Source organism: Pristiophorus japonicus, chromosome 6 (assembly GCF_044704955.1).
Source record: "Pristiophorus japonicus isolate sPriJap1 chromosome 6, sPriJap1.hap1, whole genome shotgun sequence".
Lineage (NCBI taxonomy): Eukaryota > Metazoa > Chordata > Chondrichthyes > Pristiophoridae > Pristiophorus > Pristiophorus japonicus.
In genome coordinates this window covers 84,575,729-84,590,351 of record NC_091982.1, presented here as the reverse complement: position 1 = coordinate 84,590,351, position 14,623 = coordinate 84,575,729, and the positions used below count along the sequence as shown (strand labels likewise).

Genomic DNA, 14,623 nt, shown 5'->3' with positions numbered 1-14,623 from the left:
TTGCGCCAGTGTAAGTGAGTGAGTTAGGTTTTTTGTTAGGTCATTTTTTTTTTCAAAAGGGGGCGTTCCCAGCCACTTACCCCTGTTTTAGGTGTTTGGCCAGCAAATAGTTGCTCCAAACTAACTTAGGCCAGCGTATGTTGCCACTTTTGTCGGCACAGAAAAACCTTACCTAGAGTTAAGGAATCGGTGCAAGTAACTACATTTAAAGCACCACCAAGCACCATACAAAGCACAAAAAGTAATAAGCAATTAATTAACAAATAAAATAGAAGGAACCCTACACCTAAAGCACCAAGACCAAAGTAATAAGCAATCAATAAATAACAAATAAAAAAATAGAAGGAACCCTGCACCTAAAGCACTAAAATCAATCAGTAAATAACAAATAAAAAATAGAAGTTCTACCTTAGGGAACGCAGCGGGCTGCCGATGAGGGAGCCCATTCAGCCAGGGCTAGGGACGGTGTGCTTTGGGCCCCTCCCACACAGCCTGCAGCGCGTACTCACAGATTCGGCCTGCCAAGAGCTACTGCACATGCGTGCAGACTCTAGCGCACATGTGCAGAGGTCCCGGCACTGATTTCAGCGCCGGGACCTGGCTCCACCCCCAATCCATTGGACCACGCTGCGCCACGACCGCAGAGAGGCTGGGGAGCGGCCAGAATAGCGACGTCTTCTTTCGGCGTGCTTGGAGACAGACAAAAACGCCGCACCTCGGTTGAGGGCACCAGAAAAGCAGGTTAGAGAAGCTCTAGCCCAATGTTCCATTTATCGATGGTACATGCTATGTTTGCAGTAGGGTGAGTTGCCGAGGCCCTGTCTGCCCTCTCGGGTGAATGTAAAAAATCCCGTAGCACTATTCGAAGAAGGGCAGGGGAGTTCTCCTGGGTGCCGGCCAATACTTGTCTCTCAAATAATATCACTTTAAAAAAATCTGGTCATATACCTCACTGCTATTTGTGGGAGCTTGCCATGTGTAAATTGGCTGCCACTGTGACTACGCTTCGAAAGTACTTGGCCGTAAAAACCTTTTTTGAAATGTCCTGGGATAGTGAAAGGCGCTATCTGAATGCATGTACTTTCCTTTCCTTTCCATTACTACAGCTCCAGTCCTTCAAGAAATACATCTACCACAATGTCTTGTGTCCTAGACCTAGCCAAATACAAAACAACACCCCAACTGCATTGCTCGTGTACTTAGTTCCCTTTTTCTTTCTTGCGAAAGTCTCCACCACTTTTTGAGTTACATATGACACGATTGTGTGCAAAAATGCTTCGTTACATAACACAATCCACTATACTCCGTGCCCCAATACAAAGCCAATATGTTAAGAATATTTTTTCCCTTTTTCTCCCTCTAGCTTTTTCTTCCCTCCCCATTCTACTATTTGATGCAGATAAAAAAACTGGCTTTTCTGCATCAATATTTCTTTCTCTTTTTCCTTTCCACAATTGTCCCACAACTTTTCCTATTTTTTTTTGGCCTTCAGTGTGGAAATGAAGAGCCTGTTTTAATGCTTACTTCTTCTATAGACACATTACAGTTGATGACTTTAAACTCTTCATACTTTCCCATATTTCATACAACTGTGTAAAAATTGTCCCCCTTGGAATAATGGAGATATTTTTAACATGTGCCGCACTGTTGGACTTGCAATTGTTTAGTTGAAGGACGGTTGCTGCTGTTCACTTATATAATAAGTATGCTGTGCATTACATAACGTAACACTCCTGTCATCCAGAACCGCATATGCTTTGTCTGACTGAAACAATGCCACAGGAGATGCACTGGTTATATCAAATATTATATTTGCTCCTGTTAAATACACCACTCTATGGATCTCAATTTTCCCCAATTATCTGTGCCGTTTTTTTTTGAGTAAATTAAAATTTCCAAGTTTCCTCAAAATTTCTGCGCCAGCGTAATTCACTTAGGTAGGATTTTTTTAGGCTATGATTTGTTTACCTCATTGGGAGCGTAATCTGCCACCCGCGACAATTCTGGCAAGTTTGGCCAGCTCCAATTTACTCCAGTTTTTTTTAGGATGGCCTATGTGACCACTCTGTGAAAAACCTTCTGGTCAGTTAACAATATCGACGCAGGTAAGAGAATCAGTGCAGCAGATGCAGTTTCATGGCCCGGATAGCAGCAGCAGAGAGGGAGAGGGGGAGAGAGAGAAAGCCTTTCGGCCAGGGTTAGGAGTGGCATTAGGAGGAGGGAGGCCTTTCGGCCAGGGTTGGCAGCGGCACCGGGAAGGGGGGGGCGGGGTGGCGAGGGGGAGGGATAGACTTTTGGCATAAACTCTTTAATAATTTCATGCCGGTAAGCTGCTACAAGGTGCTTGTGCAGGTTGCTGTAAGCTGGCCAGAATGTGTTGTATGTTTCACTTTCCAGCCTCAGCCTGCAGTGTGTCCCTAGTTACCCTGGCAACCCTGATCTTTTTGGCGCAGATCTTAGGCTCCACCCTCAAAGCTAAAGGACAGGCTACACAGCGCCAAAATCAACAATTCAAACAGAGAAAGTTGGATGATTTACTTTGGCGTAGTTGGGCCCAAAAAAAACGGACGTAACTCTTCAAGTACGCCAAAAATCGGCATTGGGGAAAATTGAGCCCTATATATTCATGTTACATGGATCTGAAATCAAAATGTACTGAAATGCAATGAGATATAATTGGAACATTGACTGCATTTTTCTGACTGTTCATCTCCACAAAAGCTATATCAAGTACTGTTGTAATCTCCAGAGACCATCCTTTAGTTGGCACAATCCTATATTGAGATTTGAGCAAAATGCCTCCCAGATGATATTAACCTTTATACCACTAGCTTTTGTAGCTATGGAGTTAATAAATTGAGCTGCATTTAGGGTATAAAGCATACATGAAAAATACTATGGAACTGGCACAGGCACTGTGGGCAGGAGTTCAGGAGACAGGTCTCCAACTGCCAGTGGGATCTTTTAACAATTGAGGACAGCTGACTAAATAGTCCGTTTTTTTTAATTGCTAAAAAATGAATTACAGTACTGTATCGTAGCCTGCCAGGAAGTTTTTTAAAAAACACAAAACTTCTGAATATTACTGCAGACTTCATATTGGCTGCAATTCGAGTATTTCAGGACCATTTCTTCCAGATGGTCTTGCTACTTGCTCCAAAATTTGTATCACTTCAGTCAGCAGGAAGATATTGCACATGTAGTATAGGTGCAGCATAACCAGGGCATTAAGATTGCATTCCATGTTGCGAAGTTACGGGTAAATTTGAAGAAATGTTTGCAGTCTATAAAACTGAGAACATAGCATCTTCTTTGCATTTGAAAGTTTTTAAATAACTCTCTTAATCAGTGTTGAAATTGCAACAATTTTGAATTTAGCTGACTTGTGGCTTTAATGCACTCAAAGTGATAGGCAGTAATGTTCTTTTCAACAGTCCTGACACAGTTGAACTCTTAAAAGGCCACAGCAATTCATCACTAGATTAAGATTTCACTATGACAAGGTTTCAGTGTAGCCATTCAAACATTTGTGTTTGGTTTTGGAATAGCTTAATAAATCTCATGAGCTAATTAATATAGAATCTTCTTATTTCTGAAAATATTTAGTCAAATTCCAGGGACCATGCCCCAAATCTTTAGCACAAAGTCCTCAATATTGGAAAATAGTTGTGTATAAATGGAAGCTGCTTAAGGTGTCCAATTTTGAGTAACTGAAACACTTACCTGTTCCAAGTATTTCATGGCCTCATTAATGATTCAGCCTTTACATTTAAACTAGGCATAATCCATTTGTTGCAATGTGTGGTTATGGGTTATATGCTGATAAGCTACTGCCGCAGAAGCACTGGCTTACATTAATTGCAGGCTAAAAATTACTGCAGGTGATATCTTTTAAGCGCACAATACGCTTGTATCCAATTTCTCTCTGCACTAATTTAAGTGGCTTCAACCCATTTAAAATAGGTTAACCCCCATAGTTCAGATGAAATTGATAGGAGTGTGTGAAGACCGAAAGCGTTGGTCAGTAATTTTCTGGCTAATGCCTCCATTATAGTTCAGAATCTCTGTCAATTTTTAAAATTCAAACTGCGTAAGTAATTCCCTAAACTGAGACTTCGAATTTAAAGTATACAGGGAAACGAAGTAGCAATAAATTCTCGTAGTACTGGTTTATTCACGAAAGTCATTGCCATTGTATAATCCAGATCTCGTTGGTGTTTTTCTATGCCTGCCAAAATATGTAGTTTACGCTAGTTGAAGCTATGAATCAGAATTATTACAAGATTTTAACATTTACACAATCAAAAGTAAATTAGCAGATAAACAGTAGTATTATACTTAATTTGTAGCCCCACTTTAAACTCTTTCCAGAAAGCAAAATAAGCAAAGTTTGAGTCTTTACATAATGCCTCCATGAAGTTCAGTCTCACCACTGTGACCTGGAAATACAGTTGAAAGAATTGAACTAAGATATGCCAAAAGTTGGCTATATTTATCCCTGGCTAAGAACTCTAAACACAGTTGTCAATCAAACCAATCTTGGGACTATATATAAAGAGACTAGTTGGATATGTTTGCATTTATGTTGATGAGCATTGATGGCCACTGTCTGTTACCCATAGATTTTTAAATGATGTCATTCTGCTTCCTTATTTGACATGATGGGGGAAAATTTCCACAGGGATTCTCCTGATCTACTACTGTAACCCTGGTGGAAGATTTGTGGAAATCCCAGAGAAATGGAACGCCGCTACTCTGGTTTATCTGCCAATCTCCTGCCCAAGTCACACCAGGAGATTGGAAGACACCCATGGAAATTCTACCCCAGTCACCTGTCTGATTACCAGATTAATCAATTAGGCCTGCTTTCCCATAAACAACTTCAATCCAGCTCTTCTCCCTTTATATAAAATCACAAAGGAAAAACCATTTAATGCCAGTTCTACATTTGTGGAAGGACCTAGTTTAGCTTCTGTCGGTCGCCTTTAAATTCTTCCATTGTGTACCACAGTTCCTTTTTAATGCTCCTCACCCCTACTAATTTGATCATCCTTTATTCATTCATTTTCTCAGATTGAAATTGGCACAGAGCCTGAAATTATAATTCTTTGACCAAATGGTATGGGTAGGCCCCTATTCTTAGGCCTGTGCCAGTGCTACTCTTGAGTCGGGTGTTGCAAAACGTTCAAATGTTGCACAGGTTTGCTGTTCCTCTTTTTAAAAATTCTCACTGTTTGTGTCATGAATGATTGGAAATGTTATGGGAAGTAGGGGAATGATTTTCTGTTAGTTATAATCTAATTACAAATGAAAGTATAAATTACACATTTATGATTTTGCTACAAATAGTGAGCACAGGAAATCTGCCCTCTTCCACTGTCTCAAATGCCACTACCAGCATTCTTGTTCTAATTCATTGTACTTCAGTAAGAATTGGCACATGGTGCTGCACAGTCATTACCCCTCCGGATTATTAGTCCCATTATTCTGGTCTGGCTGTAACCCACATGAATAACTTAAAAAAAAAATGGTATGTGCTGCTTATTGTACTTCATCTTATTTTAAAATCCCACCTAATTACCGATGGAGAGCCCTCAACCCCAGTACTGTTCAAAATTATTTTTCCTTCTGAATTTTTAATACTGGCTTACACATTGATGGAGTTGTGTACATTTGACATACTTGAAAGTTTTTACATGCTTGGCATCAGTCAGTAAGGTGGAATAGTTCAGGCACTGTCATATCTTGGCTTGGGTTGTGTAACTATTCTCATCGTTTCTGGAGCAGGATGAGTTGTACTTCTAGCTTTCCTTTTGTATTAGCTTGCTCCTCCATTTACAGGGGTATTTATTAAGTGGCCTCCAGGACAGAGGTCCAGACTGGCAAGTACATTTCCAATCTTGGGCTTAGGCCAAAAATCACTTGCTCCAATTACTTTGTACCCAATGGGTGCTTTATCCACATGGTAGTAAAGGATAGAGCAGCAGTGTGAAATGCATCTATTCACTAAAATCAGTGAGGATTGTGTTAATTAGCATGTTGTGAGGGGGAAGAGGAATCTTTGGTGGTTTTTTTCCCCCCAGGATAAGCCCAGTAGGCAGGGAAATGAGTCTGAAGCAATCACAAGGGCAATCGTGGCCTTTGTGTCCTCCTCCTGTCCAATATGATTAAATTTGGACTTGCAGCTGTCTGGTCAGTGCTTAGCTGTGGGTGGGATAAGGTGATGTGATGTGCAGAAAATGCTAGTGTGCATTCAGTGTGTAAGTTTCAGTTTGCTGTGCATCTGATGGTTTGTTATAAGACTTAATTCCATCCTTCTTCTATAATCTGGTCTGGATCTCACTCCTAGACATTCTGTGATTGTCCAGCAACACAGAGGTGAGCGTAGAGATGCGTTTGTGGATGCAGAAATGGGGGGAAAAAAACAATAAATAGTTTCTATGAGGTGATGCTAAAAGTAACATATCGTAGCAAAAATGGTTTAATGAGTTCTCACAATTGTCGTCATTATTTGCATCAGAAATCCCTGATTTGGTGATCTCCTTCTGAGAAGTTATGTGGCCCAACAATACAGGATAAGTCACACAATTGCATTGGGAGGTGCTTAGCCAAGGTCGAGGGCATTCTGGAGGTAAATGGGGAAGATATGTATTGCATTTGGCCTGTGCCACCCATAACCTGAAACTGTAATTCTTGCACCAGAAAACGGAGGGTGCTGTGAACTGTAAACATAATGAAGCACTGATTTAAAAAGACATGTTTGTGGATTAAAAAAAAATTATGATTAGGTTATTTAATAAGTGTCTCTTCCTATTTTCTCCAGTCATTAGAATACAACAGTGCCCTAGGTTATTTATATACTGAATGGTGATTTCAGATGTCTTGATGCAAATGAAAATGTAATTGAAGTGCCACAATTTAAAAAAAAATATCTATCCAAAAATCATTCAAACTGGGTAAAACCCCAGCTGTCAGCTAATGTTAAATACTGTCGTCTCCCCCATTTTTCTAAAGCTTTGAATAACATTCCTATAACAGATGCTGTTGCAGATATACAGTACATAAGGCGATGCATAATAATTCACCAGCAAATTGTATACCCTGTCACTTTAATCCAAATTCTCTCTCCGGCTTAATTTTGCATATAATAGTCACATTTGTCCATATTATTCAATCTTTCAGTTTGCATTCAGACAATTGGGCTGCATTTGAAATCGAGCTTGAAATGCCGGCTAACTGCTGAGAAAGACCTCTCGCCTCATGAGTGACAAAAGGACATTTCACGCTCATGAAAGAGCCCCTGTATGTAATTCATCTCTGCTAGTGTTATGCCCTCTATATCCCACTACAATCGCTAATGGTGTTGCTATGGGGATGCTAAAGAAACAGTTTGAATGTGCAAATGTTTTATTGCAGTTCAGGGATTTCAATGTCCAGAGCAGGACTTACTCACAAAAGTTGCCTACTTTTTCACTAATGTTTAACATACTTGTAAATGCTTCAACTAAATCAAAGTATTTCTGATTCTGATCCTGTCCATTTATGTGATGTTGATATAAAGATTAAAAAACACTGGATTCCTTCCCCTTTTGACATGGTGAATGTTCTGCTGAAGGCGTGTCAGCTGCTGTGAGAAAATAATGTACAGGACACAAAATAAGAATTTTATTGATATTCTACATTTTCTGTTTGTGTAACCTGACGAGCATTAAAAGTTGACTTAAGTTTTTTGACACTTAGCTCTGGGGTATTCTAAACTTACATTGTGGATGCCATTGCAGAGATTTGCAAAAACCTGTCGTGGAGCTGCACTCCAGTGATGAAACCTTCCTTGCTTTCACTGCATTGCTCACCTTTCTCTCCGAATGATTACGTATCTTTATCAGCTCTTATCACCACATTCTATCCCCGGCTGGCCTAGCCCTGTAATCTTGCAGGTTTCTCTGACAGCATTTTTAGAATTAAACAATAGCTGTATTTGTCAGTAAGGCCAAATGAGTAGGACAGTCCAAAATGTAGAGGGTAGAATAAATACTAAAATGGACACTTGTATTTTTGTGGCTGATTGCTGAGAGCACTGCTTGGTGATTGTCACCATGGTTTCTCACATCTTGCCTGTGGCACGTTAATTTAAGTAACATCTGAAGAGCACTATATGGAGATTGCAATGTCTCTTTAAATCTAGTAATGTTCCCCACATTACTCAGATTCTTACAAATGTCGATTTTCCCGTGAAGGTGGACTATTGGAGGGAACGGAAACCAAACTATGCCGTGCTAAATCGGGGCTCAGACTTTTATTTTGTTTTCCGTGGCAGAATGGAAACTTGGCAATAAAAAAAGATGTTAAACTTTCATATCGAGTGAAATAGCAACCAAGGCAACTTTTGATTTGGCCGGGAATTTATTTGAACTCGGTGGCAGGCTGTCTGCACATTCCCAGTGGGGGCACATCAGAAGAGGAGCAGAGAGAGAAAGAGAAACTGATTTTGTTTCTTGGACATTTTACATACATTTTTTATACAGCCTTCATGAAACTCATCAGGTTCCCTCTTCACCTTCAAGATAAGAAACGTATTTCATGAGAAACATTAAGAGTTCTATTCTTAAAAGTACCCTTCCACAGGAAGCACTTATGGCCTGTAACACTTGTGAAGTATTTTGTATGGATACAAGTATTTTTATATTGTACACCTTTCTCTTCACCCATGCACTCCTAAGAAAATCCTATTTGTCACTGTTTCTTATTCATCCCCTCCCACAGGGAAATAATCATCAGACAACTAACCAGTGCAGATTGTAACCCTTGCTAGATGGACTGCGGATAGCGGAGCGCCGTGTTTGCAGCACAATTTACCATAACAAGTGGGCACACAGTGCCACCATCCTCCTGATCACAGCATAGACACACACCATGCAGCAGCTGCTGCACATAGTGTAACCCAGACCTGGATAAATGATTGCATGTTTTCACACCTGACCCCTAGGTAATGCCTTCCTGTAACAGTCATTCCAAATCTGAGTTTCATTGGCTATATGATGGACATCTACCCACAGTGTATTGGAAGGACTGTATTCAGGGTAGCTTATGTTGTACCCAACTACCCTGTTTTGGACATCAAAATCCACTGCTGCATACCAGGCTTACTCCAATTACTTAGAGCATATCTTCATAAGAAGGTCTGTGACAAAGAAGTGTGCCAACCCTAAGACCCCTCTCCCCCTCCCAGAATACTCAGTGACCAGTTGATGTCCCTCTCTGCAGGTGCTTCCTCTTTGTGCCAGAAATCTACCTCATAGCTTTGTCCTGGATCATTCTCATGCACTATAGGAAGTCTGTCCTTTTGTTATAAATCAAGGAGAGCTATTTGGATGCATGTCTTGGACCAAGAGCTCAACCAGTTGTTGCTGTCATCGAAGAAAGGCCGAGGTGCCCTTCTCTGAATGGTCCTGAAGGACTGTGCCCAGGTTGAAGTTGGAATCCAACCAGAACCTCTAGGGACCAATTATGAATCAGCAGTTGGAAAAAATGCCCCACAGTATCTTGGAATTCATACCTTCAAGATCTCTTGTGGCTATGCAAAGCCACAACACCATGATTTAAGGTGCCTACCACCATATCTCGTGAGTTAGTCAATTGTTCAAGATGGTAGGCAGACTGCATTAGTTTTAACAAGCGAGTCGAACAACACAGTCTTGTATGTAAAAGGTGTGCTTCAATCCTTTCAGAAATGCTTGCAAGAGACACTCCCAAATCTATCTGTTACAAATGCAACTACCATCCCAATTAACGAAGATATTAAATAGGATGAGTGCCTCATTTCTCTGTGATAGAGAGGGGTTTGGTTAGATTCTTTATATGTGTGTGGTAGTCCAGGCATGGAATCTTTATAAAGCAGATGCAGTTCACAAATATTATCACAGAATGGAAAATAAACAAGGGTAAAAATTCAAACACAAATTTCTCAATAGGCCAGACTTAGTGCTACAGTGAGAGCTTTTACATAAACACAATGGGTCAGTGAAAAGGTTACAGTCAAGATTTCCATTATAGTGACATTTCAAGTAGTTTACTTAAGCTATGTCATTAAATATTTAACTTTGAGATATGTTAAAGGGGAAATCTAGTAATTTCACTAAATTATCAATCATCATTGCCAATCAATTAAAATTTAGAGAATCCTTCAGTAAAGATAAAAATTAATAAAATAATATTAAGGTAGATTTGTTAAATATCTCCCAATGTTCTTAGTTTGGCAAGAACCTTAGTAATTAAACATTTTTGTTTGGGGTAATAGATGATTGAGAATCTTAAGGGATGCATTCTTTGTTTTTTGCGCCTGGAATTTCTCTTTAAGTATTTTAAGAGTGAATTTATGGGTGGAGAAGGAGCCGAGAATAAAAAAGGAAGAGAAACAAACAAACAAACAAAGGAAGCCTAGGAAAGGAAGAAGCACCCTGCAATACTTGTGTGTTTATCGCGTATTACTTGTAATGAGGGTTCAACATGTGCACATAGACTTTTCCTGTGGGAAAGTACAAACAAGCAAACAGATAAAAATCCTTCAATCAATGTTTTTGCTCTGTGAATGTAGGTTTAAAATAATAAAATCTGAAGGGGAATCATGGATATAGACAGCGAGGTGCTGCCCTATGTCCTTTGTTTAATGGGGTTTAAATCACTCTGTGTACTATCTTTAGGACACTAGTTACCACATTCACATTAACTTCCTTTCTCTAATATTTTAACGCAGTTGATAACGAATGGTTTGGTGACCGTTTTAAATGGCGAAGTTGGGAAGTTAACGCACGTATGTTAACATTCCACTTAAAAATAGCAATTTACTTGGATAATAGAAAACACTGTCCCAGTGGCTCAGTAGTGTCAACAATGCAGTATTTGTTTTCCAGCAGTTTCAGGTTCACGAGTTGTGGTTGGCTATCTACCCAAGAGTGAATTTTATCAGTTTTATGATAAGTTATGGAAGATGTTTTGAAAAACTATGGTGTTGAGGAGGGGGAAATTACACTGGACAACTCTCGTATCTTTTTGAAGTGTATGTTCTCTCCTGTCGGCCATTCAGCACGGATGGGTGCTATGGGAGAAGTCCATGGGCCAAAGAGGCTCCGAGGTGGAAGAGAATATGTGACCAAGAGTACAAGTTAGAGAAATGAAGATTTTAAAAGTTCTCTTTTGATCTGTTTCACTATCTCAAATCACCAAACAGCCAAGCAGAAACCTGGAACAATAGTATCTTTCAATATATAACACAAATACTAACATCACCTAATTCTCTCTTTGCTCCCCTCCCCATACCCTGCCAAAAAAGAGGCCCCTGAATTTCACTACTTTGTATTGGATAAAGCCTGTGCTTACCTTGTACTGTTGCTGTTGTGTCGAGCTGAGTCCCACAGTGTTCAGCTTCCATCTCGGGAATTACTGCATCTAAAAACAGGGAGATTCGATCAGATGATGCCTACTTTCAGCTGGCTGATTTTTACTTTTACATTTTTTATCTTTTTTTTTAAAGTGATGATTACTTCTGTGCCTGTAATACAATAAGTTGACTTAGAAAAGAGTGAGCTCTGGGTTGCACGGCAGCTTATCATGTGATCACTAATGAGCAAAAGGGTTTAGTTCCAACAGTTCAGTAACTCTATTAACCTCTGATCCCATCAAATCCACAACGTGCATAATGTTCCGTGGCTAATTTTTACACACATCAGAATGTGTGTGACTATAATTAAAATGTGTTCATTATGCATAATGAAAAGCTATAACATAATTTGGAAATGAGTCCAAGCCATGTGCAAAAATCATTTAATTCATTTGTTATTATCCTCACACTGTGTGGTTTCTGGTGTGGCCACTCTTGGATGATGGGGACCAGATAAGTTCCAAGAATGAACCCTGCATTACTAGGCTACCTATTCTACAGAGGATGAGTCACTTGGCAGGCTTAATCCACTGAAGTAACTAAATGTTTTGGCCTTAAAAGAATATGAGGCTAATTTGGAAACTATACTGAACTTTTGCCTTTTATAATCTTGCATAGCTCTTAAATCAGAATATTAATAACATGCATTTTTGTTCAAGGATTACATGTCCTCGAAGCCTGCTGTTCAGTTTCCCTGCACAAAGGCAATTCTTCAATGTTTGTTAATCTTCCTTTGCATATTCTGCAGTTACTGGCATTTTGTGCAGTAATATTTAATTAAAAGAAAATTCAATGTTTATTTGCACCTGACAAAATAATCAGGGGAACAAATCAGCACATTATACTCCCTCACGTCTGCTGTTTGTACAAGACCACCATCCATAACTGAGTAATCAATCATGATACAAGCCCCCTATGTAAGGCTATGCAAAGAACGATCCCCATTTCCCCCGTAGCAACAGAAAATCAATGACCCTAAATTTATATTCCGTAATCAACTTCGAAAAGCTCAGCATCATGGTTCAGTTAATATTTAAACCTAATTTACCAAATAAACAATTCCATATGGCCAACATGTTAGCAGTTAAAATGGTATAATCTGTGCCTTCTTATGTCCTCGATTTGCAAAAGGAAGAAACCTCATTTAGTGCTTAAAAAAGGATTTGCATTTGTGGTACCCACCCATGTGAAGAGGTGATGGTCGTATCTGAGCAAAGTGCTCATTTTAGTTCTTGGAAGGTGTTCATTGAACTCAAAATCACAATGAAGATTGTGTAGGGGTTGAGGAGAAAATGCTGGAAATGATCAGGCATTTTTTGTAAAGAATATGTTAACATTCATGCTGTCTAATTGTTTGATACTTTATTACATTGTGCATTGGCCAGTTTATTCACATTAACTGTCCATTTTTCATCCAAATGTGCCTTTACAGCATCTGTAAAGACTAAAAATGGGTTAATGCCGACTCGTCATCAGTTCTGGCACGAGTCCTACACCGGAACGGTTAATTCACCTTTTATTTTTCTTCACAATTTCTGATGGGCCCTGCTGTGCATTTCCACCATTTTCATTCACCAAGACTTGCATTGCATATAAAGTGATGAGAACCATACCATTGAGCACCCTGAGACTTTCTGTGGATGTGGCCTGTTGTAAAGCTTGCTCCACTTGCTCTCGTCGCTTTGACTCAAATTCAAGTGCTTCCTGTAATTTCCTCTTTGCCTTTTTCTCTTTCTTCAGTCGTTTTTGAATTGTTGCTGGAATTGTGAAGTATAAGTTTAGAACAATTTGCTTAGTGTATTTTTTTTTTAATTCACAGAAGTGTGAAAGCTCAACATGGGTAAGATCATTTCCGTGTGGTTTTATACTCTACATACTTGAACAATTTATGGAATCTCTTATTATAATTGGACAAAGCTCAACACTTTGGAGAAGAGTTTTATATTCAGCACAGATTTATATTCCTGATTCATGCCTGCTAATTTCAGGTTGCCTTTGTTTAAACAATGGCCCAGAATTTCCGACGTCCCGGGTCTGTACGAAGTTTCTACGGACCCGGGAAGGCATCAGAAAAGCTGGTTTTCAGCGGGCAATGCGCAATGCGCAAGCGCTAAAAACCAGCTTTTCCGATCTGTCAAGCTGGAGCTTGACCGATGATCCGCAGATTGGGAGCGAAGACATTTGTACGTGGAAGTTCTGGCTATTTACTCAATTCTTGCACGGCAAATGTCCTCAAAACTCTTGCACCTGAAAAAGCAGGCGCATAGCCTACTTTTACAGGTGTAAGAGTTTAAAAACATAGAAAAAACATGATTAAAATAAAAATTTTAAAAACACTTATGTTAAAACCCTGCCCACTCGGAACTTATTATTTTAAACCCTAACCCTAACATTTTTAAATCGGGGAATTTTTTTTTCTTTAAAAAAACGTGTAACATTTTTAATTTCTATTAGTTTATTGCGTGAGGTGTTTTTTAAATGTTTTATGTAATGTTTGTGCGTTTTGGGGTTTTTCTCATTCATAATAATAGATTTGTAACTTACGAATCTCCTATTACTATGAATGAGAAAATACTTACCTGTAATTGGGTGTCCAGGCCCACGTGACTCCTGCAGATATCCCGACATGCACGCGCTGCATGTTGCAGGGTGAGGAGACCTGTGAATCGGGAGTTCCAGCAGCTTCAGGTAAGTACACATTTTATTTCTATTTTTTCTTGATTTGCCCATGGGAAGCCCTCCTCGGAGTTTCTCCCCCAATTTTTCCCACTTGTTGGGAAGAATATGTTGCATTTATGCTGTCTAATTGTATGACACTTTATTACATTGTGCATCAGCCGGTCTAGTCACATTAACTATCTTGTTTTTCATCCTGCTGTGTCTTCACCAATAGTGTTTGACATGTCGAGGTAAAAAGCTGAACTTCTGTGAACCACACAATTGCTGAGAGATACAACAGCAAAGCAGTTGATGTACCCCACAGTTGTGCAGTGTCTTCTTCACACGTCATGTTGCAAACACAGAAAAGTCCAACTGTCTCGAGAGACGTTCTAAAGTATTAATGGGGTGGAGGTCACTGGAACTAATTAGAGAAATCTGTATCTCATGATTCCAAGTTTCAAGGAGTTTCAATTTAAAAAAAGAAATGGTGAAAATGGAATGATGACAAATGGAAAGGATATGATG

At 39.5% G+C, this 14,623-nt stretch overlaps 1 protein-coding gene across 15 annotated transcripts in view; it reads right to left on the bottom strand.

Annotated features, from left to right (window-relative positions):
- The window catches only part of dacha (dachshund a), a 425,557-nt gene that overhangs the window by 25,576 nt on the left and 385,358 nt on the right, over positions 1-14,623 (bottom strand). For all 15 annotated transcript variants that reach the window (XM_070883036.1, XM_070883037.1, XM_070883039.1 and 12 more), the window contains 2 exons: positions 13,051-13,194; positions 11,377-11,445 (listed from right to left, as the gene is read on the bottom strand). In XM_070883036.1, coding sequence (XP_070739137.1) covers positions 11,377-11,445; positions 13,051-13,194 — 213 coding nt within the window. The remainder of the gene's footprint in view (positions 1-11,376; positions 11,446-13,050; positions 13,195-14,623) is intronic.